This window comes from Oncorhynchus masou, chromosome 13 (genome assembly GCF_036934945.1).
Source record: "Oncorhynchus masou masou isolate Uvic2021 chromosome 13, UVic_Omas_1.1, whole genome shotgun sequence".
NCBI classification, from domain to species: domain Eukaryota; kingdom Metazoa; phylum Chordata; class Actinopteri; order Salmoniformes; family Salmonidae; genus Oncorhynchus; species Oncorhynchus masou.
In genome coordinates, this window is record NC_088224.1 from 21,982,537 (window position 1) to 22,008,274 (window position 25,738).

Here is a 25,738-nt window from a genome sequence, read left to right on the forward strand (position 1 = left end):
TGTGGCTGTATCTTTTTTATTGATTTAATGCATAGACACAACAAATAAACATATTATACACAGACATTAACAGAACCTCTGATCTTATATTTAAAAAACTAAATGTCAAAACAAAACTTATCATGTCAAAATCTGGTCCACCGTGTACAACACAATTGACTTGGTAGTGAAACCATCACATCACTTGGTAGTGAAACCATCACATTCCATTCAGTGATCTAAATTGATTAAATGAACAGAATTTAAAATCAAAAACATTTCCATTTGTAATGGGCCAGGAGCTTTTCCTGACTACTTTCACTAGACAAAAAGCCTAGACAATATCTAAGGGACAACATTTTTCTCAGAAATTAACATATGTGATGAAGTGGCCAAGGAGTGGGGAAAGGTCAGGGGTCATATGAGCAGACAGTAAAGGTCAAGGATCATAGTTCAGCAGAAGTCCTTCCATAAACCAAACGGTGCATCTCAAAGGCCAAGTCCTCTCCTTCCCTGAGTTGAACTCTCATCTATCTATCTATCCATTATCTTTACACGGTGCAGATGAAGGGAAGGAGACAAGGAGAGGAAGATAGAATACATTTGAGACACGCCCAAGGACTTAATTTCCTTGTCTCCATTCTTTCAGTGAAGGGTTACCTAATAACTCTTTCTCGCCCTCTCTCTCCGTACCCCCCCGAGTGACATCAGATTCAGGATGGATGGAGAGCGAGAGGAGAGGTGGAGGTTTCTCTCTCTCACTCACTCTCTGTGCGTTTCTCTCACTCATCCCCGGCCGGTAGGTTCTCTTCCATCCTCTTGATGAACTTCATGCGTATCTCTGTGACATTGTCTCCTCTCAGGGTGTCCTGAGAAAACTTCACCTCCACTGCCATCTGTACCTGGAGGAGAGAGAGAAGGAGATATTAGAAAACTTCACCTCCACTGCCATCTGCACCTTATAGGGGGAAGAGAGAGAAGGAGATATTATCTGACCTTGGGGAAAGAGAAGGAGATATTAAGAAAACTTCACATCCACTGCCATCTGACAACTTCACCTCCACTGCCATCTGCACCTTGGGGAGAGAGAGAAGGAGATATTAGAAAACTTCACCTCCACTGCCATCTGCACCTTGGGGAGAGAGAGAAGGAGATATTAGAAAACTTCACCTCCACTGCCATCTGCACCTTGGGGAGAGAGAGAAGGAGATATTAGAAAACTTCACCTCCACTGCCATCTGCACCTTGGGGAGAGAGAGGAGATATTAGAAAACTTCACCTCCACTGCCATCTGCACCTTATAGGGGGAGAGAGAGGAGATATTAGAAAACTTCACCTCCACTGCCATCTGCACCTTATAGGGGGAAGAGAGAGTGAAGGAGATATTAGAAAACTTCACCTCCACTGCCATCTGCACCTTGGGGAGAGAGAGAAGGAGATATTAGAACACTTCACCTCCACTGCCATCTGCACCTTGGGGAGAGAGAGAAGGAGATATTAGAAAACTTCACCTCCACTGCCATCTGCACCTTGGGGAGAGAGAGAAGGAGATATTAGAAAACTTCACCTCCACTGCCATCTGCACCTTGGGGAGAGGAGAGAGAGATAGATATTAGAAAACTTCACCTCCACTGCCATCTGCACCTTGGGGAGAGAGAGGAGATATTAGAAAACTTCACCTCCACTGCCATCTGCACCTTGGGGAGAGAGAGAAGGAGATATTAGAAAACTTCACCTCCACTGCCATCTGCACCTTGGGGAGAGAGAGAAGGAGATATTAGAAAACTTCACCTCCACTACCATCTGCACCTTATAGGGGGAAGAGAGAGTGAAGGAGATATTAGAAAACTTCACCTCCACTGCCATCTGCACCTTGGGGAGAGAGAGAAGGAGATATTAGAAAACTTCACCTCCACTGCCATCTGCACCTTATAGGGGGAAGAGAGAGAAGGAGATATTAGAAAACTTCACCTCCACTGCCATCTGCACCTTATAGGGGGAAGAGAGAGAAGGAGATATTAGACAACTTCACCTCCACTGCCATCTGCACCTTATAGGGGGAAGAGAGAGAAGGAGATATTAGACAACTTCACCTCCACTGCCATCTGCACCTTATAGGGGGAAGAGAGAGAAGGAGATATTAGAAAACTTCACCTCCACTGCCATCTGCACCTTGGGGAGAGAGAGAAGGAGATATTAGAAAACTTCACCTCCACTGCCATCTGCACCTTATAGGGGGAAGAGAGAGGAGATATTAGAAAACTTCACCTCCACTGCCATCTGCACCTTATAGGGGGAAGAGAGAGAAGGAGATATTAGAAAACTTCACCTCCACTGCCATCTGCACCTTGGGGAGAGAGAGAAGGAGATATTAGAAAACTTCACCTCCACTGCCATCTGCACCTTGGGGAGAGAGAGAAGGTATTAGAAATGAAGGGGGAAATAGAGAACTATTCTCATGACACATGAACATAACATAAATCACGCAAACATAATTTTCACACTACCGTGCTCTGATATTTTTATATATCAGGCTCGGTTAGGCTTGTCTCAGTAGTGTGAAAAGGCCTAAAGAAGCTCTATCCTTACCATCTCCAGAGCTCCTCGGAGTACCCCACACAGCAGGTTGGAGTAGACCAATGAGCTGTGGTTGTCAGGCAGCTCTACAAAGTCCACTAGGGGGTTACTCTCCAGGATGAGGGAGAACTCATCTCCCGCCGGGCTCCAGTTGGTCACACTGGGGGTGATGCCCAGGTACATCTTAAACGCCACCTGTTGAAATACACATACAATCACACAATGCTGTTAATGTTACAATGGTGTTATATGTGCTGTGTTCATAATGGAACAGAGACCATCACTCCCATACAAGATGAATCACTGAATGCCGACACTTACACTTTATATTGAGAGAGGGTTGAACAAGCCAGGGTGTGTACAAACTTTCCTTACCAAGAATGCCCCCTTGTTGAGATAATCAGTGATCAAGTCACTGGTTGTTAGCCAATATCAAAGACTGGTAGCTGTTTCTCTGTAACCGCCGATAACTTCGTAACGAAGTCGACTACAAATACACAGTTGCCAATGTCTTTGATATTGAACAAGCGAAGGATACAAAGATGATACAAATGAAAAACGAGATGACTATGGGCTACATAATCATTAGAATAAGCCGCCTCAATATTTGCAGCCATAAGCTGTATCTCTACGAGCTGATCCGTGGTCAGTATTTTGGATCTTCGGCCGTTGTAGGAACGAAGCATTGTTAAAACCCTTCTAAGGCTAAGTTGCATTGCTATCGGGAAACCGGGCCCAGAGTGCGAAGTTGCTGTGTGTCTACATGAACATGTCCGGTCACTGATAGCTAGGTTGCTCATTATCTCGGCAAGTCTGAACAGCAGTTGAGGCTTACAGTTTATCATCTAGACCAATATTCCATACTACTGCCTTCCATATAACTGAACCATAGGCCTACAATGCAAGATTACACCTGTGAAACGACTTAGCAGAACTGTTAGAACAGACAAGAGTGCTCTACATGGTTAATTGCATTTCAACCACAAGATGGGAGAAGTGGTTTTGTGCTTAAAGTCTACAGTGGTTTGGTATCGGGCCTGCTGTTCAACAGTTTACCAATGTAATGTACAGCACACTACTGTCTGACCACATAGTCACAGGCACAAGTGTGTGGTGTCATCCCTTCAGTGTGAACTAATATATTTGGCCGAGGGGTTGGGTTTCACCCTAGGTGTAGGTTGACCGTGCGGCTCAGACTACCGTATAGCAAAGACAAAAAGCAGTGGGGAACATGAGCCCACACACACACACGGGGGGCTGGGTCTAGTTGGCTTTACGGTGACATAGCTGGGATGCTTCCCTACCTGCGTGAGTGCAGAGAAATGAAAAGCAGTAGAGAGGACCTATGAAAACTCAGAAACTATGCAGACTACTGCAGGTTGGAGTTCAAATTCCAGTCGCCAACTCTCTCGCTCTCTAACTCACTCACAGTCAACCTCTTTCTCTCCCTCCCTCTTTTTACCAGCTCTCTCCCTCTCCCAGATCTCAATCTCTCTCGCTCTTCTTCCTTGTCCCTCTCTTTCTTTCTCTCCCTGTCCTTTCTCTCTTCATCTCGCTCTTCCCCCTCTCCTCTCTCCTTTCTGGGAGTGTTCCAAGGACACGCTCTGATTGGCTCGGGGACGTCCCCACTACCTTAGCAATGACATCGGCTGTTTCTCGGAAATCCTGACACCTCCCAACGCTGGAGCGTGCCAAGAAGTCCTCGATGAGACGCACTCCGATATTGTATCCCCTGGAAAAAAACAAAAGAGTGGGGAAAGAGTGAATAAAGGAGAATGAGTGCTAAATGCTATACAAATCAAATCAAATTTTATTTGTCACATACACATGTTTAGCAGATGTTTTTGCGGGTGAAGCGAAATGTTTGTGTTTCTAGCTCCAACAGTGCAGTAACATCTAACAATTCACATAACCTAAAGGTAAAAGAATGGAATGAAGGAATATATAAATATTAGGATGAGCAATGTCAGAGTGGAATAAACTATAATGCAGTATATACACATATGAGATGAGTAAATCAAAAATATGTAAACATTATTAAAAGTGACCACTTCAGAGCAGAGATTCCACATCTCCGGTAAAGATTTCAGACATGTACACTGGCTTAGTCAGACCTCAACACAGCGCTGAAAGAAAGAGGGAGATATAGAGAGCAATAGAGAAGCATCTGGACCCTAAAGGAGTCAGATGAGATCATCACCCGAATTAACCATATTTGGGGCAGACCATGCTACAGTAGGTATATTAGTTAAGCCAAGAGCAGAATACCTTCACAGGCCATATCACACAAGCCCATCTCTCAGCCTCTCAGACTTAAAAGATTATTTTGCCATTTTATTACTTTGGAAAAGTTAACTACACCTTTAAAGGTTTCTAAGCCAGCATAGACCTTTACTAGACAGCACAATTATTCACAATGGGTACACCACCCCCTTTTCCCCTTTTCAAATTGATTTTCATTTGTCTGTTCCTCAAAAGAGGAGGGGATGGAGCCAGTAAATTCCAGGAGACGGTTGGAAAGCGAAGAAGACTCCTAACATGGATGTGTGAAAGGTGATTACTGCCCTGGTTGTGGACCACCTGTTACATCTCACACACACACACACTAAATCACTAGTCTACTGGTGTCAAGTTTTAGAGGGATTGAGAATTTGCCAATGTGGTGTAGGTTGATGGGAAACATCAGAGGCAGAAAGCGCTAGCACCACTTTGTCCATTTACAGAGTAAAGGATAAACTGAAAATGAAACAAAGAGGAGTGGCAGAAGTTACAGGTTAAGAGCAAATTAGTGCACTTCTCTCTCTCTCACACACACGCCTCAATTGTTCTCCTTGTTTCCTTTCATTAATCACGTATACGTGAGAGAGAGAGAGTTGAGAAGAGACTCACATCTTATCCAGCTGTTTGTTGACCTCCTCGTCATTCTCATAGTCCTTACACAGCTGGGTCACCAGGGCCCCGTATGTCAGTGTGAACAACTCTGCGTTCTACATGAAAGGGAGACAGGAAAAGAAAGGGAGAAATAAAAACTTAACTGTCAGCACCCCCTGGTGTAACAAGTTCAAAACAACAGACATCTTTTATTGATTCAGAGACAGTGAATCATTTATTGTATTGCAGATGCAGCACTTTCATAAATTAATCCAGCCTGACTAAATTATGTAGACTTGGTTCAGGTACCTACCATAAAGACAAGTACCAATATCATACGGCATATTATGACTTTACAATTGCCATCCATGCCAGGGTAATAGTTCATATGTTTAGCAAATGTAAAAGGTAGCTACGCCTGAATAGTCATTTTTTTTGTAACACTTACTGTCATTTTGGTAGCTAGCTAATTTGCTAGCTAATGAAATACTAGCTAACTAGCTAGCAGGATAGCTTCCTGTATTTGTCATTCATTGATTTCTCATGTAATATCTAAATTGCACTACAGCTAAGCTAATATGTCCTTAATACCTTATCAAAACACGCATTATCAGATCAACATAATAACGTGTTTTTGGAGGTTAATAAAAGGCAGCTTGTCTTCTAAATTAGCCACCTAGCGTTAGCTTGTTGACTAACTACCTAGCATTCATTGAGTAGCCCAAATGCTAAGCAGAACGCGACTTCTTACCATCTTTTTGCTGTCTGTGGTTCGGTTGGATTGCCTTGACATAGTGTATTGGGTTACAGGCTTGTAAAGATGACTGGGTATTTATCCTTTATTTATTTGTTAATTTTAAAGCGGTCCCCGTGATCTATTTTCTGTATCAGCTGTCAAACACCCAACTTCCTGAACACAAGCTGGAACCGGAAGCAGCGGAGGGTTGTGGAAAATAGCAGCACCATCATCTGGAATACATTTTCTGCCCGTGGTGAAAAAATAAGTAGCTAGCAAAACACAAAGAAATCTCGACGTTCATACCTCTCAAAATGTCTAAACTGGCATTGTTCAATGTGTATATAACTGAACGGCTAACAGCGGTGGCTGTGGAGATAGCCGGGGTGGTAGAGAGAACAATAACAGAATACCAGGAAGAAATATCTCGTTCAAAGGAGGAGAACGAACGTCTTCGACGGCTGCTGGATTTCAAATTACACAGAACAGGTTTGTTTCGATTTAAATCAAACGAATCGGGTGGTTAGTTACTGATGTAAAGACCCACTACTTGCAATGTTGTACTTGAATTCGCTCACTTGAATCAGCAGTATTTGGGGATTTATCCAACTGTAAACTAACTAGCTAAACATACTGTAAACAAACAAATTGTATTGCATGAGTTTCAAAGGACTATGAATAGGCCCAGTAATGTAGTAAATGAGTCGAATCCCAAGACCCTATCAACCAAGTCCAGGGCCTTTAATTATGATCGAGTCGCGAGTCCCTTCACAGTGAGCAAAATAATGTTGAAAATGCTTATTCTATATGTCTTTTCCAGACGAAATAGGTAAAACATTTTTTATGAATGAAAGTTGAAAATATGTATTCTCCGGATGTTGAAAACAGTAATTTTCCTGGAGAAAGACTTAATTTACGGACGTTGAAAACACATATTTTAAAGAGGTTGGAAATACATTTTAGACGTCGAAAATATGTAGCTTACAGATGTTGAAAATACTTATTTTTTTGATAATTGTTTCTAGAGCCAGCTTTAAATGTACATGCATTCACTTATATCCACTTCATTTTTTTCTTAAGGCTTTTTAAACACTGAAGCCAAACATGGAAACTATTGCTACAACTTCATCTGTGCTAGCGCATAAAAATAATTAATATGCGCACCACTACAAATCCCTGCATCAGCATGTTTCTGTAAACTGATACATCATGACAAAATACATAATATTACTGTCCTGCTAATATGCTTGGACCTATTGTATTATACAAACCCATAACTGATTAAAATGGTTGCCCAATCAGGCAGGTAAGATCAAGTCCAGTAGTGCAAAAAAAGGTATTAGGTGTACAATAGTTAAGTAAAGGAATAAAACAACAGTAAAAAGACAGGCTATATACAGTAGTGAAGCTATAAAAGTAGCGAGGCTACATACAGACACCGGTTAGTCAGGCTGATTGAGGTAGTATGTACATGTAGATATGGTTAAAGTGACTATGCATATATGATGAACAAAGAGTAGCAGTAGCGTAAAAGAGGGGTTGGCGAGTGGTGGGACACAATGCAGAGAGCCCGGTTAGCCAATGTGCGGGAGCACTGGTTGGTCGGCCCAATGGTGTAGTATGTACATGAATGTATAGTTAAAGTGACTATATGATAAACAGAGAGTAGCAGCATAAAAGAGGGGGGGGGCACACAATGCAAATAGTCCAGGTAGCCATTTGATTACCTGTTCAGGAGTCTTATGGCTTGGGGGTAAAAACTGTTGAGAAGCCTTTTTATCCTAGACTTGGCACTCCGGTACCGCTTGCCATGAGATAGTAGAGAGAACAGTCTATGACTGGGGTGGCTGGGGTCTTTAACAATTTTTAGGACTTTCCTCTGACACCGCCTGGTGTAGAGGTCCTGGATGGCAGCCAGCTTAGACCCAGTGATGTACTGGGCCGTATTTACTACCCTCTGTAGTGCCTTGCGGTCAAAGGCCGAACAATTGCCGTACCAGGCAGTGATGCAACCAGTCAGGATGCTCTCAATGTTGCAGCTGTAGAACCTTTCGAGGATCTCAGGACCCATGCCACATCTTTTTAGTTTCCTGAGGGGAATAGGCTTTGTCGTGCCCTCTTCACGACTGTCTTGGTGTGTTTGGACCATTCTAGTTTGTTGTTGATGTGAACACCAAGGAACTTGAAGCTCTCAACCTGCTCCACTACAGCCCCGTCGATGAGAATGGGACGTGCTCGGTCCTCCTTTTCCTGTAGTCCACAATCATTTATTTCATTATTTTCAATGAATACGCATTGAAAACACCAGGCTTTTGAGCAGTTAATCAAATGACATACAGTTTACAGCCTAGAATAGAGTTTTGTACTCACTAGAAAACAATAATAACATTCTTCATTACGTGTTGTTGCCTATGTAGAATTTATTAACTATTTATTTAACCTTTATTTAACTAGACAAGTCAGTTAAGAACAAAGTCTTATTTACAATGACGGCCTACCTCGGCCAAACCCGAACGACTCTGGGCCAATTGTGCGCTGCCCTATGGGACTCCCAATCACGGCCAGATGTGATACAGCCTGGAATCAAACCAGGGTCTGTAGTGACGCCTCTAGTGACGCCTCGAGATGTAGTGCCTTAGGCTCCCGAGTGGCGCAGCGGTCTAACATTTTTTTGTCCCTAAAAAAACTGAAACGATATGGTAGCTTTAGGTAGTACCCGGGGACAACTTTGAGCACACATAGTGTACAGTCGTGGCCAAAAGTTTTGAATGACACAAATATTAATTTCCACAAATTTCCAGTGGTAAATAACAATAGCGAGGCTATATACAGAGGGTGCCGGTAAGAGTCAATGTGCGGGGGCACCGGTGTCGAGGTAATATGTACATGAAGGTAGCGTTATTAAAGTGACTGCATAGATAGTAACAGAGAGTAGCAGCAGCGGGGAAGGGGGGGGTCAATGCAAATTACCTGGGTAGCCATTTGATTAGCTGTTTATGAGTCTTATGGCTTGGGGGTAGAAGCTGTTTAGAAGTCTCTTGGACCTAGGCTTTGGCGCTCCGGTACCACTTGCCATGCGGTAGTAGAGAGAACAGTCTATGACTGGGGTGGCTGGAGTCTTTGACAATTTTTAGGGCCTTCCTCTAACACACCCTGATATAGAGGTCCTGGATGGCAGGAAGCTTGGCCCCAATGTACTGGGCCGTACACACTACCCTTTGTAGTGACTTGCGGTCAGAGGCCGAGCAGTTGCCATACCAGGCAGTGAAGCAACCCATCAGGATGGTCTCGATTGTGCAGCTGTAAAACCTTTTGAGGATCTGAGGATCCATGCCAAATCTTTTCAGTCTCCTGAGGAGGGATAGGTTTTGTCGTGCCCTCTTCACGACTGTCTTTGTGTGCTTGGACCATGTTAGTTTGTTGGTGATGTGGACACCAAGGAACTTGAAGCTCTCAACCTGCAGCCCTGTCGATGAGAATGAGGGCGTGCTTGATCCTCCTTTTCCTGTAGTCAAAAATCATCTCCTTAGTCATGGTTACGTTGAGGGATAGGTTGTTATTCTGGTCTCTGACCTCCTTATTGGCTGTCTCATCGTCGTCAGTGATCAGGACTACCACTGTTGTGTCATCTGCAAACGTAATGATGGTGTTGGAGTCATGCCTGGCCATGCAGTCGTGGGTGAACAGGGAGTACAGGAGGGGACAGAGCACGCACCCCTGAGGGGCCCCTGTGTTGAGGATCAGCGTGGCGGATGTGTTGTTACCTACCCTTACCACCTATGGGCGGCCTGTCAGGAAGTTGCAGAGGGAGGTGTTTAGTCCCAGCTTAGTGATGAGCTTTGAGGGCACTATGGTGTTGAACACTGAGCTGTAGTCAATGAATAGCATTCTCACATAGGTGTTCCTTTTGTCCAGGTGTGAAAGGGCAGTGTGGAGTGCAATAGAGATTGCATCATCTGTGGTTCTGTTGGTGCGGTATGCAAATTGCAGTGGGTCTAGAGTTTCTAGCATAATGGTGTTTATGTGAGCCATGACCAGCCTTTCAAAGCATTACAGGGCTACAGACGTGAGTGCTACGGGTCGGTAGTCAGGCAGGTAGCCTAGTGGTTGGAGCGTTGGTCCAGTAAACAAAAGGTTGTCGTTCTGCCCCTGAACAAGGCAGTTAACCCACTGTTCCTAGGCCGTCATTTTAAATAAGATTTTGTTCTGAACTGTCTTGCCTAGTTAAATAAAATAATGAATAAATAGTCATTTAGTTAGGTTACCTTAGTTACCCTGCCTCATCTGACGAGCATCGGAGCCGGTGTGGTACGATTCGATCTTAGTTCTGTATTGAAGCATTGCCTGTTTGATGGTTCGTCAGGAGTGCATAGCAGGATTTCTTGTAAGCTTCCTGCTCCTTGAAAGTGGCAGCTCTACCTTTTAGCTCAGTGCGAATGTTGCCTGTTATCCATGGCTTGGTTGGGGTATGTATGTACAGTCTCTGTGGGGACGACGTCATCAATTCACTTATTGATGTAGCCGGTGACTGATGTAGTGTACTCCTCAATGCCATCGGAGGAATCCCGGAACATGCTCCAGTCTGTGCTAGCAAAACAGTCCTGTAGTGTAGCATCTGCGTCATCTGACCACTTCCGTATTGAGCATGTCACTGGTGCTTCCTGCTTTAATTTTTGCTTATAGGCAGGAATCAGGAGGATAGAATTCTGGTCAGATTTGCCAAATGGAGGGTGGGGGAGAGCTTTGTACTTGTCTCTGTGTGTGGAGTAAAGGTGGTCAAGAGTGTTTTTGTTGTTGTTTGTTTTTCCTCTGGTTGCACATTTAACATGCTGATAGAAATGAGGTGAAACTGGTTTAAGTTTCCCTGCATTAAAGTCCCCGGCCACTAGGAGCGCTGCCTCTGGATGAGTGTTTTCCTGTTTGCTTATGGTGGTATACTGCTAATTCAGTGTGGTTTTAGTGCCACCATCGGTCTGTTGTGGTATGTAGTAGAGGTCGACCGATTAATCGAAATGGCCGATTAATTAGGGCCGATTTCAAGTTGTCATAACAATCTGTAATCGGCATTTTTGGACACCGATTGTGGCCGATTACATTGCACTCCACGAGGAGACTGCGTGGCAGGCTGTCTACCTGTTATGCGAGTGCAGCAAGATGCCGAGGTAAGTTGCTAGCTAGCATTAAAACTATCTTATCTTATCAGTCTTAACATAATCACTAGTTAACTACACATGGTTGATGATATCACTAGTTTATCTAGCTTGTCCTACGTTGCATATAATCGATTCGGTGCTGTTAATTTCTCATCGAATCACAGCCTACTTCGCCAAACGGGTGATGATTTAACAAACACTGTCGTTGCACCAATGTGTACCTAACCATAAATATTAATGCCTTTCTTTAAAATCAATACACAAGTATATATTTTAAAACCTGCATATTTAGTTAATATTGCCTGCTAACATTAATTTATTTTAACTAGGAAAATTGTGTCACTTCTCTTGCATTCCGTGCAAGCAGAGTCAGGGTATATACAGCAGTTTGGGCCGCCTGGCTCGTTGTGAACTGTGTGAAGACCATTTCTTCCTAACAAAGACCGTAATTCATTTTCCAGAATTGTACATACTTATGACATAACATTGAAGCTTGTGCAATGTAACAGCAATATTTAGACTTAGGGATGCCACCCATTAGATAACATACGGAATGGTTCCGTATTTCACTGAAAGAATAAAGGTTTTGTTTTTCAAATGATAGTTTCCGGATTTGACCATATTAATGACCCAAGGCTCATATTTCTGTGTGTTATTATGTTATAATTAAGTCTATAATTTGATATTTGATAGAGCAGTCTGACTGAGCGGTGGTAGGCAGCAGCAGGCTCTTAAGCATTCATTCAAACAGCACTTTCGTGCATTTGCCAGCAGCTCTTCACTGTGCTTCAAGCATTGAGCTGTTTATGACTTCAAGCCTATCAACTCCCGAGGTTAGGCTAGTGTAACTGATGTGAAATGGCTAGCTAGTTAGCAGGGTGTGCGCTAATAGCGTTTCAATTGGTGACATCACTCGCTCTGTGACCTTGAAGTAGTTGTTCCCCTTGCTCTGCAAGGGCCGCGGCTTTTGTGGAGCGATGGGTAACGATGCTTCGAGGGTGGCTGTTGTCAATGTGTTCCTGGTTCGAGCCCAGGTAGGGGCGAGGAGAGGGACGGCAGCTATACTGTTACACTGGCAATACTATAGTGCCTATAAGAACATCCAATAGTTAAATGTATATGAAATGCAAATGGTATAGAGAGAAATAGTCTTATAATTCCTATAATAACTACAACCTAAAACTTCTTACCTGGGAATATTGAAGACCCATGTTAAAAGGAACCACCAGCTATCATATATTCTGAGCAAGGAACTTAAACGTTAGCTTTTTTTACATGGCACATATTGCACTTTTACTTTCTTCTCCAACACTTTGTTTTTGTGTTATTTAAACCAAATTAAACATGTTTCATTATTTATTTGAGGCTACATTTATTTTATGTATTATATTAAGTTAAAATAAGTGTTCATTCAGAATTGTTGTAATTGTCATTATTACAAATAAATAAATAAATCGGATGATATAATCGGTATTGTCTTTTTTTGGTCCTCCAATAATCGGTATCGGTGTTGAAAAATCATAATCGGTCGACCTCAAGTATGTAGACAGCTAATATGCATAGCCCCCCCCCTGTGTCTCACCAAAGGCTGCTGTTCTATCCTGCCGGTAGTGTTTAACATGCCAGCTGTGTGTTATTAATGTTGTCGTTCAGCCACGACTCTGTGAAACATAAGATATTACAGTTTTTAATGTCCTGTTGGTAGGATATAGTGCTTTCAGTTCGTCCCATTTATTTTCCAGCGATTGAACGTTAGCTAGCAGTACGGAGGGCAAAAGCAGATTAGCCATCTCTTTCCGCAAAATCTGTTTCCGTCTCAAGCGAATGACAGGGATGTGTAACTGTTCGGGTGTTTGGAGTAAATCCTTCCCGTCCGACTCATTAAAGAAAAACTCTTCGTCCAATTTGAGGTGAGTAATCGCTGTTCTGATGTACAGAAGCTCTTTTCGGTCATAAGAGACGGTAGCAGCAACATTATGTACAAAATAAGTTACGAACAACGCGAGAGAAAAAAAATAGCATGGTTTGTTAAAGAGCCAATAAAACAGCAGCCACCCTCTCCGGCACCATCAGGACGGCCGACACCATATGAATGGCCTGCTAATCTACCTTTCTGGACCTTCTAAACAGTCGAGAATAGACCAGTGGAGGCTGCTGAGGGGAGGAAGGCTCATAATAATGGCTGGAATGGAGTCAATGGAATGGTATCAAACATGGTGGTTGATACCATTTCATTGACTTCATTCCAGCCATTACTATGAACCGTCCTCCCCTCAGCAGCCTCCACTGGAATAGACCCACACTGATCCAAATGGTTGCATAATCAGGTCTAGGCTATTGGCCTATGCAGTTATATCGGCATGAAACAAAACACTAGGTTCGAGTGAGCAGTTATTCAAATGAGCCTACATTATTATTTTTGAGTCATTTCTGAGTCATTTCACAGATGCTCTTATCCAGAGCGACTTACGGTAGTGATACAATTTCATACAATTTCATACTTTATGGTACATCATTGCAGTTTACATCCTATGGACATTGCACTGTTGCACTGTTTCCTTGTCTAAAAACCTAGGCCTAATCAATAGTGGAGCTTTGCATGCCCGGGGACCACAGAGTGCAACCTAGAGGAACGGACTACAGATCTGCCATTTCAAAATCTGATTTATTTATTTTTCTTGCACTTTGTCAGGTAAATATTTGGCCTATAACCCTAATATTTAGCTAATAAATGACCTAATATCTAGCTAATATTTAGCTTCATACTACACATCACCAGCCTCTTTTTATTTATTTCACCTTTATTTAACCAGGTAGGCTAGTTGAGAACAAGTTCTCATTTGCAACTGCGACCTGGCTAAGATAAAGCATAGCAGTGTGAACAGACAACACAGAGTTACACATGGAGTAAACAATTAACAAGTCAATAACACAGTAGAAAAAAAAGAGTCTATATACATTGTGTGCAAAAGGCATGAGGAGGTAGGCAAATAATTACAATTTTGCAGATTAACACTGGAGTGATAAATGATCAGATGGTCATGTACAGGTAGAGATATTGGTGTGCAAAAGAGCAGAAAAGTAAATAAATAAAAACAGTATGGGGATGAGGTAGGTAAAAATGGGTGGGCTAATTACCGATAGACTATGTACAGCTGCAGCGATCGGTTAGCTGCTCAGATAGCAGATGTTTGAAGTTGGTGAGGGAGATACAAGTCTCCAAATTCGGCAATATTTTTTTTTTTTTTGCAATTCGTTCCAGTCACAGGCAGCAGAGAACTGGAACGAAAGGCGGCTAAATGAGGTGTTGGCTTTAGCGATGATCAGTGAGATACACCTGCTGGAGCGCGTGCTACGGGTGGGTGTTGCCATCGTAACCAGTGAACTGAGATAGGGCGGAGCCTCTCTTCCAGCTGTTCCCATCCGCAACAGACTATAGGCTACACATGCCTCTCCACAAAAAGCCATCCCTCTTCTTGTGAAATCCCAGGAAAAGCTATAGGCTACAAAGGCAACAGGACATTTATTTCTATACTTTTTTTCTACGAGGCCTAATAGCCTATTCAGGGAAAGAAGCTTGCTCTTGTTAATTGCTGGAAATATAACGAATAGTTGCACAGGACAGTGAAGCACAGTGAAAAAAAAGACCCACAGGAATTGACAACCATTATCAAAATGGAAATCCCTTGCAAACCACAATGACATGCTGTAAAAGATGCACAGGCTAAACGGCATTTGTTGTTGAATTGCTACATTTAAATACAAATTACTGTACTATTTTCATTAGGCTTACATTAAGTATGATTTTCAGTTGCTACTATGACAAGGAACACACCCTGACAGCACAGAATGGTCTGAACCAGTATTTGTACGATAGAGACCTCATGAATGGTCTTGGTACCACTTTATTAATAGTAAACGTGCAGTAGGGTGCCTTGATCAGTTGATTGACCGGTGTAGTGTGGCTGCTCACCAGCGTTTTATAGTTATGTAGCCTATAGTTAGTTTATCGTTATAGTTATTGGCTTGGTGGATGGCCCGGGCCTTAACTCTGACACAACTAACATTATTATTACAACAGAACTCGCCTACTAGTAAGTCTAGCTAACGTTAGCAAACTTTAATGAAATAAAATTATACTTATATTTGTTTACTTGGCTTTAATACTCTGTAAATTTACTCTTTTTCAAATAATTTACCCTGGCAAGTTTAGGGAAGTAAAGCGGAAGTCGAATCCATCACTTCCTTTGTTTCGCTGTTCCCATAGCAATATTAGAAAATGAGGTGTATACATGTCAATGAAGAAAGCATTATGTCACATTCAACATTTTTTTTTTTATCCACTTAAAATTGGGAAACTGACCAAACTGAAGACTGCAGTATGGCCGCTATATTGTTCAAAGTAATCCAACCTACAGAATAAACCCACAGACCACTTCAACTACAATAACATTCTTAGCAACGGTTACATACATTTTTTTCTTGCTATGACTGTGATATGTTGTTTATCTACCTTAGTTTAATGCACTGACTGTAAGTTGCTTTGGATAAGAGCGTCTGCTGAATGACCAAAATGGGTTTTTTTTAAACGAAGAAAACTGGGTATTATTCTAATGAGCTGCACCCTAAACAAGTACACATTTGGTCGGTCCGGATCAGACCAAAGCCTAGACGTCTATGATTCGTTCAGTTGTGTTTCACACATTTCAGCAGCACAGTTCAGTAGAGTACAGTAAAGTAGAGTTTAATTCAGTAGAGTACATTGTACTATACTTTACTGTGCTCTACTGTATTGTACTGTACCATCATTTTATTGACTAATGTATTGTACTCTGCTGTACTGTGCTGTCAACTTGTGACACATAGATGTCTATGATTGGTTCAGATTTAGACGGGCTGGTCCGTGGACATTGAAATCAAGTCCGGGACCCAAAAAAGACGTTCAGAAGACGTGGGCGTCAGTCCATGCTTACTGGGTTGTTAGTGCTCAATGATACATTTTGTAACATGGAAAGCTGGATAGCTTTTACTGTCTTGCACATTGGTAAGGCTAGCAGCAAATAAAGTAGCTCTGACATATGCTGTTGTAGCTAGCATGTTGAATAATGCAAGCGAGATAATTGAGTCATGAAAATTGTGTCCTGGACTTGAGTACTACAACACTGGATAGGCCTATGTTATTTACATAAATTGTTCAAATATGTATTGATCGGGCCTCCTGAGTGGCACAGCTGTCTAAGGCATCACTACAGACCCGGGTTCAATCCCCTGCTGTGTTGCAGCCGACCACAACCAGGAGACCCATGAGGCGGCCCACAATTGGCCCTGCATCGTCTGGCCGGGATGTCTTTGTCCCATCTTGCACTAGCGACTCTTGTGGCGGGCTGGGCACATGCAGTGTGTCAAGAAGTAGTACGGCTTGGCAGGGTCGTGTTTCATAGGAAGCATGGCTCCTTGACCTTCGCCTCTCCTGAATCCGTACGGGAGTTGCAGCGAAGGGACAAGACTGTAGCTACCAATTTGTATATCACGAAATTGGGGAGATAAAAGTGGTAAAAAGTAAATAAATAAAATACTAATGTGTATTGATCACATATTTATCCCTTTCCCCACTTTTTTTTCTAGACCCCCAGCAGCTCACGCTCCCAGTCTCTGAAAAGGAGGTTCCCCCTGAGCGGCAGCATGGTGAGCAGAAGTGGGGCCCCAATCTGGGGCAGAAGGACCCAGAGTCCACACAGATTAAAGATGAACAAGAGGAAATCGGGACAAATCAGGAGGAAGAGCTTGAAAGGCTAGAATCTGATACCAACGACTCCATATTCACTGTCTGTGAGGAGAAAGAGAGTAACCCACCTTATCCGCCCTATCAAATGGATTTCTCAAGCCACACTTTCGAGAGCAAAGCGGATGATGTGTTATGCATCCTCATTCCTAAAGAGATCAAAACTGAGCCTGATGGAGAGGACTACACAGTATCAGAAGCAACCAGTGCCTCTCAGTCCCTATCAGAAGGATATCTAGGCTGTTCTGCAGCTCAGAGTGAAAACAGCGGAAGTGACAACGAGGTGGAGAGTGGGGGACAACCGTCAGGGTCAAAGCCACTGGAATCATCCAGAAAATGGGCAAAGAAAGAACTAAGCTTCCATACCGTTGCTGGGGGCAGGGCGACCACAAATGCTTCTCCTTATTGTTGCAAGTTGTGTGGAAGTACATTTGTGTACATTGGTCCTTTAGTTAACCATGTGAAAAATGTACACACAAAGCATACGAAAATGTGTGGTGTGTGTGAAGAAGTCTTTGAGTCCATGGCAAGTCTGACAGATCACCTGCAAACCCACATAAAAGCAACACGTACTTGTAATGTTTGTGGCAAATGCTTCCCTAGTGATGCTAATCTGAGAACACACATGGTGTCTCACACAGGAGAGAAACAGTATCAATGCAAAGAATGTGGGAAATGCTTCAAAACTAAGGGATATATGAAATTGCATATGAGACTGCACACTGGGGAGAAACCATTTCAATGCAAAGAATGTGGAGAAAGTTTCACTTGTAATGGATACTTGAAAGCACATATGAAGTTCCACACAGGGGAGAAATCATATCGGTGTAAGGACTGTGGGCAAGACTTTGACCAGAAGACACAACTGGAAATGCATATGTGGACTCACAGAGGTGAGAAACCACATGGTTGCAAGCAGTGTCCCAAAAGCTTCAAGCGCAAGGAAGAACTGACCAGACACACAGCGGTTCACACAGGAGAGAGACCTTTCAAGTGCACTGTTTGTGGACATTGCTTTGCCACCCCAGGCAACCTGACACAACACCTGACCACTCACTCCGGAGAGAAACCGTATCTGTGCAAATTCTGTGGCAGATGCTTTAGAAATAATCCGCTACTTAAAAGTCACCTGAGGAACCGTCACAAATTTCATGAAAGTGCCTGATTCTCAGAAGATGACTTAAAGGACAAGTTAATTTTTTTACAACCAAATCTCTATTTTTGATGTAAATAGCATGTTCTTGAAGAGTACAGACACCTTTTTTTGTGATTTTGCATGTTTGAGAAGCTTAACTCAAACGGCAAATCACTTCATTGTGTAATCACCTCATTGTGTAGTATACAGTCCCTAAAAAAGCAGGAACAAAGGCTCCAAAAACACCCAAATGTGTACTTTTAGTTCATTCCGAACTATATCCACAATGTTATATTACCTTGCACAAGTCATTTCCCTTATCCAGCTGTTCCATTTTCTGTGTAGCCTGCTGCTACATAACTGCCAAAATAAAGGAAACACCAACATAAAGCATCTTAATATGGCGTTGGGCCACCATGAGCCGCCAGAACAGCTTCTATACTCTTTGGCATAGATTCTACAAGTGTCTGGAACTTCCTGTGTGGAAGCACCCCATGCTTTCAATATCAAATTTTATTGGTCACATACACATTTAGCAGATGTTATAGCGGGTGTAGCGAAATGATTGTGCTCCTAGCTCCAACAGTGCAGTAGTATCTAAAAATGATTCACAACAATACACACATCTAAAAGTTAAATCATGGAATTTATAAATATTAGATTGAGCAATGTAGGCGTTGCATTGACTAAAATACAATATAATAGAATACAGTATACATATGAGAGAGTAAAGCAGTATGTAAACGTTATTAAAGTGACAAGTGTTCCATTATTGAAGGGGCCAGCGATTCCAAGTCTGTAGATAGAGCAGCAGCCTCTAAGGTGAAGGCTTGCGTAACCAGGTGGAAGCCGGCTAGTGATGGACTGAAAAACAGCTAATATCAGGTCCCAGCTTTGATGCACCTGTACTGACCTCGCCTTCTGGATGATAGCGGGGTGAACAGGCCGTGGCTCAGGTGGTTGATGTCTTTTGGCCTTCCTGGGTGCTGTAGGTGTCCTGGAGGGCAGGTAGTTTGCCCCTTGTGATGCGTTGGGCAGAGCACACCACCCTCTGGAGAGCCCTGCAGTTGCGGGTGGTGCAGTTGCCCTACCAGGCGTTGATACAGCCCAACGGGATGCTCTCAATTATGCATCTATAAAAGTTTGAGAGTTTTAGGTGCCAAGCCAAAATTCTTCAGGCTCCTGAGGTCTTTGTGGTTGGACCATTTCAGAACGTCAGTGATGTGTACGCCGAGGATCTTGAAGCTTTCCACCTTCTCCACTGCAGTCCCGTTGACGTGGATAGGGCCGTGCTCCCTCTGCTGTTTCCTGAAGTCCAGAATTAGATCCTTTGTTTTGTTGACGTCGAGTGAGAGGTTATTTTCCTGGCACCCCTCTTCCAGGACCCTAACCTCCTCTCTTTATATCTCTTGTTTACTCAAGACGTTCCTTTATTTTGGCAGTTACATGGAGACTGGACAGAGGTTTTGCTGGAGTCGCAACAAAATGTTGCGGATAAAGTTCTGAATGACACGATATCTAAAGACCTAATAAAATTACATATTTGTTCATGTTTTTCAGGGCCCCCATACTACACAATGGGGAAGTGATTTGCTGTTTAGTGTTAAGTTTCTCAAAAACATGGGAAATCACAAAAAAGGTTCATGGACCCTTCTATAACATGCCATTTACATCAAAAATTGTGATTTGGTTCTAAAAAAAGGAAACTTCTCCTTTAAGTTTAAAATAGACACTGCCTTTTGGTTGGTGGTGCATTGGAACATAGTGTACAATATAATCTATAAAACAATGTAGTAGATGCTCTCTGTCAGGCTATGCCTTCAGTCAGAGTTGTGAATACTAATCTGCTTTTTACTATTAAATAAAGGCCTTCTATATATATATTCCCATGAGAGCACACTATTTTCATTTTTGTGAAGGAACTTACCAAACTGCCCCTGTACATTCTTTATATAAATAAAAATGGGTTCAGGGGGATGTAAATGTTTTGTTTTGCATATTATATAGATGCTACAGAGTACAATGAACCTTCTATTGAGATATGATGTATGGTTGTTGTTTTATTTACAGTCCATTAGATAGGAGAATGCACAGGCACAAACATTTTGAAGGTAGACTCTGTGAAATGTTGCCATGAGCAGCATTGCAGATATTGGGGTGAGTGAGATGCACAACTTCAATTTCACTCCGTATGTGTGCAGGACCAAAACAGCGGAGAAGTTGCGCTTCAATGCTATTGTTGTGGAAATTGGCCTACTATGCTGCTGTTTACTTCCAGCATCTACATCAGGAATGGGCAACTCTAGTCCTCGGGAGCCTGATTAGTGTCACACTTTTGTCCCAGCTGACACATCTGACTACAATAATAAACTAATCATGATCTTCAGGTTACAATGCAATTTGTTTAATCCGCTGTGTTTGCTAGGGATGGGGGAAAAGTGTGACACCCCTCCGGCACCCAATGACTGGAGTTGCCCATCTCTGATCTATGGTGTCTTCTTCTTCTGAGGTTTAACAGCGGTTAGCATCCAATGTGTTGCATTACCACCACCTACTAGACTGGAGTACAACTCCCTTATACTTTACTTGAAAAGAAAAATGTACTAAATAAATACCCTACCATCTAACACTATACTCACTAATTTGAAAATGTTCTAAAATGAACACCCCCCTACTCCTAATGAAATGATTTACTCCTACCTCATGCCATCACCCTGAAAGGGTGGGACATCACCACTTAACACATCCTTTGAGCTCTTCTGCTGTCAAGACTCATACCTCTGCAGCTGCCACCACAACCTCAATATTCTGAGACTTACGGTCCATCCCTGCAGTACAATTGATAACCATTGCTTTAAATGCTAAAAATCCCATCTTACTGAAATATATTTAACTTTTTGGCCTATTCCTCTGTACTGGTATATCTTTACTACTCTCACCACTCCTCCCCCTTAACCCATCTTCCTCTACTTTCTTCACTGCCTCAGCATATGACAACTTCTGCTCTACTCTAACCCTGGAAACCTCAACCTGCCTCTCTCTCGCACAAGACATTTCTGATCCCCAGGGATCCCCAGATCTCCATTGGCACCTCCACAATGAACACATTCCACTACTTTCCCCAATACTACACATTACTTTGTCTCATGCCCTTCTGCACACTTCTCACACAATGGACCCTCCCTCCTACACACTAATGCCACATGCCCTTCTGCACACTTCTCACACAATGGACCCTCCCTCCTACACACTAATGCCACATGCCCATAAGCTTGACACCTGTAACATCTTAATACTCATACAGGATAACTTGTATCCTAACTTCACTTTGTCAGGCAAAGACTCAACTTCAAAACTCAAGAGAACAGACAATGAATCTTCTGTTTCCCCGCTCTCGCCACCCTGTCTGCGTCGCATCAAAGGATGTGCATCACATACACCGGGAATCTTTGCCCCCAAGCTGGTCAACGTTTATATCTACTGCTACCCCAGTTATCACTCCTTTCATTGGTGCTGTTTTCTTGAACGAAACAATTCACTTTTCTTGCCCCCATTCGATTTACTTCGAGCGCATTCCTCTTCTGCCCAACAGAAACAAACAATTATCACTAGACCACTTCTAGTTACCCTCACCGATTCCACATGACCCAACTCTTTTTTTTTCACCCACCATGAAACCACAAATTAATCAGCCAAAAGGCAAGAGTCCAGGAACTTCAATCCTACTGTCAGACTCTTCTTCATCCTGATCCTTGGTGCAAACCTCTGTCTCCGATAACTTCTTTCACTTCCATTTCTCCTCCTGTCTTCAGCTCCCTCTGCCTATACTTTCTACCATTCTTTCTTTCTTTGATAAACCATCTCCCTTTTTCCCACCATTTATCCAACTCAAGCTCACTCTCTTAGACCTCTTCTTAGACCTCTTCTACCTCTACCATCTCCATTCCTCCTCTGTTTTCCAAGTACACATCTCCTTATGATAATAATACCACCCCATCGATGACACTCATCTTTTACTTGCTTTCTCTATGGACTCAATTTTCCTCTTCCGGAGGCCCTGATCTGTGTCATATCGCTGTCTACCTTTTAAAACGTACAAAATAAAATGTAAACAAATATCACTTCATTATTTTCACTTTTAGAAACGCATGTTTGAAAATGAACTAATATATATTGATTGTTGATAACTGTGCATACTTTCTAGCATTTTACCTTCATAATTAATTTAGTTTACTGGACAGAACGAGAACGGATGACAACTCTTATTTTGAAAGAGTGACAAAAATCCAGAAGTAGCATCACGTCACGTGATTAAGAGGACATTTAAGCTCCTGGCGCGAGTTGGCGAGAAAGGAAAGTGACTTCCGAGAAATAAAGAAGTAAACCAATCTGATCCCACTCCCGGGAAGCTGCCAAAACTGTGAGTTACGTTATTATATGGTAATATAAAATGTTGAATTTCTCTCCGGTCAAATACGCTCAAGTCAATAAGTGTATTCCACGAATGATAGCGCCTTTTTTGTGACAAAATGAATGTTAGCCAGTACTGTGTTAGCTCATGCCAGCTAGTTACTTGTTTTAGCCGGTTTAGTTTATGATTTTGATCCTTTCTATTTTACTAACTAGATAATTTGGTCCGCGTTAGTATCTTTGGAGCAAGACATTGATAATGTTAACTATGTAGAGAGGTATTACTTAACCTGGCCGCATACCAAAGATCCTGGTAACTTTCTGCTTTTGTCTGTGGCTGTAAATTGCCAGCCATTTTTGGCGGCTTTTTTCCTCCGGCGAGATGCGAAGTCTGTTAGACAGTGACAACTAGAGAACGCTATTCCAGAATCACACGTTCTTGGCTACATTTTTAACGATTTAATTTATCATTCTTAAGTCACTTTTTTTCGAGTTGTAAATTACCTTTTAGGATTTACAGTGTCCCTTTCTCACCAGGTATTGTCAAAATGTCCATTAGGAAAATGAAACCTGGGAATAAAGCCTCTGCGAACATAAAGGTAAGCAAATAATATCAAAATCCCCAGTCTAGTGCTAAGATATCGATGTGTTTTGTAGCAGACTACTGTAGTGTCAAGTTAATTTACGAAGTATTATGTGCAACGAGGCGAACCATTACAATTCAGCAAGTTAACTGAAGTGGTTTTAACCCACAGATCCTTCATGCACATCCAGAACTGGAACTCAACGTTTTGAAATTCATGACTCTACCTCGTGCCTGTTACTATTGTTAGGGTTAATGTTTGCATACTCACTAACTTGTAGTTTCCCATAATTCGTTTTTAAGACTAGTTCCCACAGTAATTAATTGGTTAATGTCAGCGGGTAAGATGATGACCTGGGGCAAATTGCAGCCTGTGGGAATTGGAAGGCAATTGGCTCATGTATGCAGTTGTGCTAGGCTCGGGGGTAAGCCTGCCCTTCTCCCACACCTGCCTGTGCAATCTGGTCAGTTACCAGCAGAGGTGGGACCAAGTCATTGTTTTGTAAGTCTCAAGTCTTAGCACTCAATTCCCAAGTCAAGACAGGAAAGTCCTGAACAAGTCATGTGCTCTTCACAAAATGAGTATTAGTTAGTATATTACATTTACGCTAATCATGAATGCTTTTAAATATTTATTACTTTCCAAGTAAACTTTATAATTCCATGGAAATGCAAGGGTAGCCATGAGATCCCCACCCCCCACAATCGCCCAACCTTAACACACATACACACCCTCTGTGTGGTATGTCAATGGTTTTAGGAACAGCGGTAACATCACGGCAGGATTTAGGCTGCCAACTGCCTCGCCAGTTGTGAACATTGCACCCAAGATTGAGTTACGTTTCCACATTGATTGACTGTGGATACTCATTGATTTAACGTTACGTTAGCCTACATGCTACACTAGCAAAGATTTAAAATATATAGCTGTTGGCTATATTAGCCACGACTTACCGTTCTTTTGTGCATCTTCAAATGTCGAACAAAGCTGGAAGTTTTGCGCCTCCGTCTAGCGTAGTCTTTATACCCCAAAATAATACTTTTAGGTATCATCTTTCCAAGGGCTCCATCTGAATTCACCTGCCGACATTCCTCTACACTGCCACAAGCAACTTTTCTCAGCTGGCACAATTTGATTGGCTGCTGTCCAATTCAAACTGTAATCTGTTAAGTAAAGAGTTGATGCGCTGCACACTTTATTTATATATTATTTTTAAATAGCATTTTTTATATCTGTGCTTGGAGGGTGTCGGGTCAAGTCAAAAGGCTCAAGTCCAAGTTAAGTCACAAGTCATTGGTGTCAAAGTTGAGTTGCAAGTCATCATATTTGTGACTTGAGTCCAAGTCATGTGACTCGCGTCCACACCTCTGGTTACCAGACCTGGGTTCAAATACTATTGGAAATTTGCTTTAGCCTGCCTGGAGTGCCAGGGAGCCTGGGTGATTGTGGGGGGGGGGGGATTGTTTAGGATCTTCTATTGGTTCCATTGCAACAAAGTTCAAACACAGCATGTGATTTAAAAATAAAAAATGTTATTTGAACCCAGGTCCTTCACGTGAGAAGGGCTGTTCAGACACTACACTTATTTGCTATCCCAAAAGTGACAGTGGAACCAGAGTAGGGTTTGTTGAATGGCACTATATCCAGGTAAATGCTGAATGTGCTCACTGTTGAGGTCAGGGAGGGGGTTGTTTGTTTCCCACCAATGTTGTACCTTAATGGTTTTTCATGGAGAGGGGTGTAACACTTCTGACTAGTCTTGTATAGAATCACATGAGCACAGGCTTTTTGTGTAACAATTCAACAATTATCCAACTACTGGATTAAACTTTAAATGTGTTTGTCTTCATGTTTTATCTCAGAGCTTTTTTGGTGGGTCCATTCAAGACATGGGACCTACAAGGAAAACTCTGCAAGTCCTCCAGCAAGCTGCAGTCAATAAGAACCTTGGCAGAGGAATGCTGGTATGTCCTGGGGACTGTCGCACAAATTGTTGTATTGGGGGGGGAGAAGAGTCTTAATGTTGAATCTTCTACCAATGTCTTTGTTTGTGTAATTTCCAATCCCCTTTGATTTATACATTTCCCTCTGACCCTACCACCCCGCCAACTTCTTACCACTTCTACCGCTCTATCGAGCCAGCTATGCTTTGTAACTAACAGTTTAATTTCATTTGTCTTCATATCTCAATCATTGTCATGTGGGTAATCGCAATTCTATCTAAATGATACAAACCTAAAGTTAACTTCTATTGCCATTGCCAACTATGTAAAAATAGCCCACTTTGCAGGTAGAAAATATTCTGATTTAAAAAATATTCTATAACTCACATTGGCTACACATGGCCTGTCAGCAACAAACTTGAAAGGTCATATTAATTTGGGGACTTGCCTGCAATGTGCTAGTGAACTTGAAACATTGTGTAAAATATTCTAGGCCCTCCGGTTCCAGTGCCACTGAGCTCGGGACACAGCTGTAGGCTATTTGCACAAGGGATAAGAAGCAACAATT

General features: G+C 42.4%; 2 protein-coding genes across 4 annotated transcripts in view; one reads left to right on the plus strand and one right to left on the minus strand.

Moving 5' to 3' along the window:
- LOC135551898 (trafficking protein particle complex subunit 3) lies at nt 1-6,383 on the minus strand. Its single transcript, XM_064983175.1, has 5 exons — nt 6,179-6,383; nt 5,446-5,543; nt 4,189-4,288; nt 2,569-2,751; nt 1-881 (listed from the first exon to the last, which is right to left on the minus strand). Exons 1-5 carry the CDS (start codon nt 6,218-6,220, stop codon nt 762-764), a joined length of 543 nt encoding a protein of 180 aa, XP_064839247.1. The 5' UTR covers nt 6,221-6,383; the 3' UTR covers nt 1-761.
- LOC135551896 (zinc finger protein OZF-like) overlaps nt 6,360-25,738 on the plus strand; it is a 24,858-nt gene continuing 5,479 nt past the window's right edge. Inside the window, exons 1-3 of one of the 3 annotated variants that reach the window (XM_064983173.1) lie at nt 6,360-6,652; nt 23,181-23,242; nt 25,090-25,191. In XM_064983173.1, coding sequence (XP_064839245.1) covers nt 6,478-6,652; nt 23,181-23,242; nt 25,090-25,191 — 339 coding nt within the window. In that variant the 5' untranslated portion in view covers nt 6,360-6,477. Of the gene's footprint in view, nt 6,653-16,941; nt 20,276-22,536; nt 22,654-23,180; nt 23,243-25,089; nt 25,192-25,738 lie in introns of those variants that run through there. The other 2 variants (XM_064983174.1, XM_064983172.1) reach the window with 2 other exon arrangements.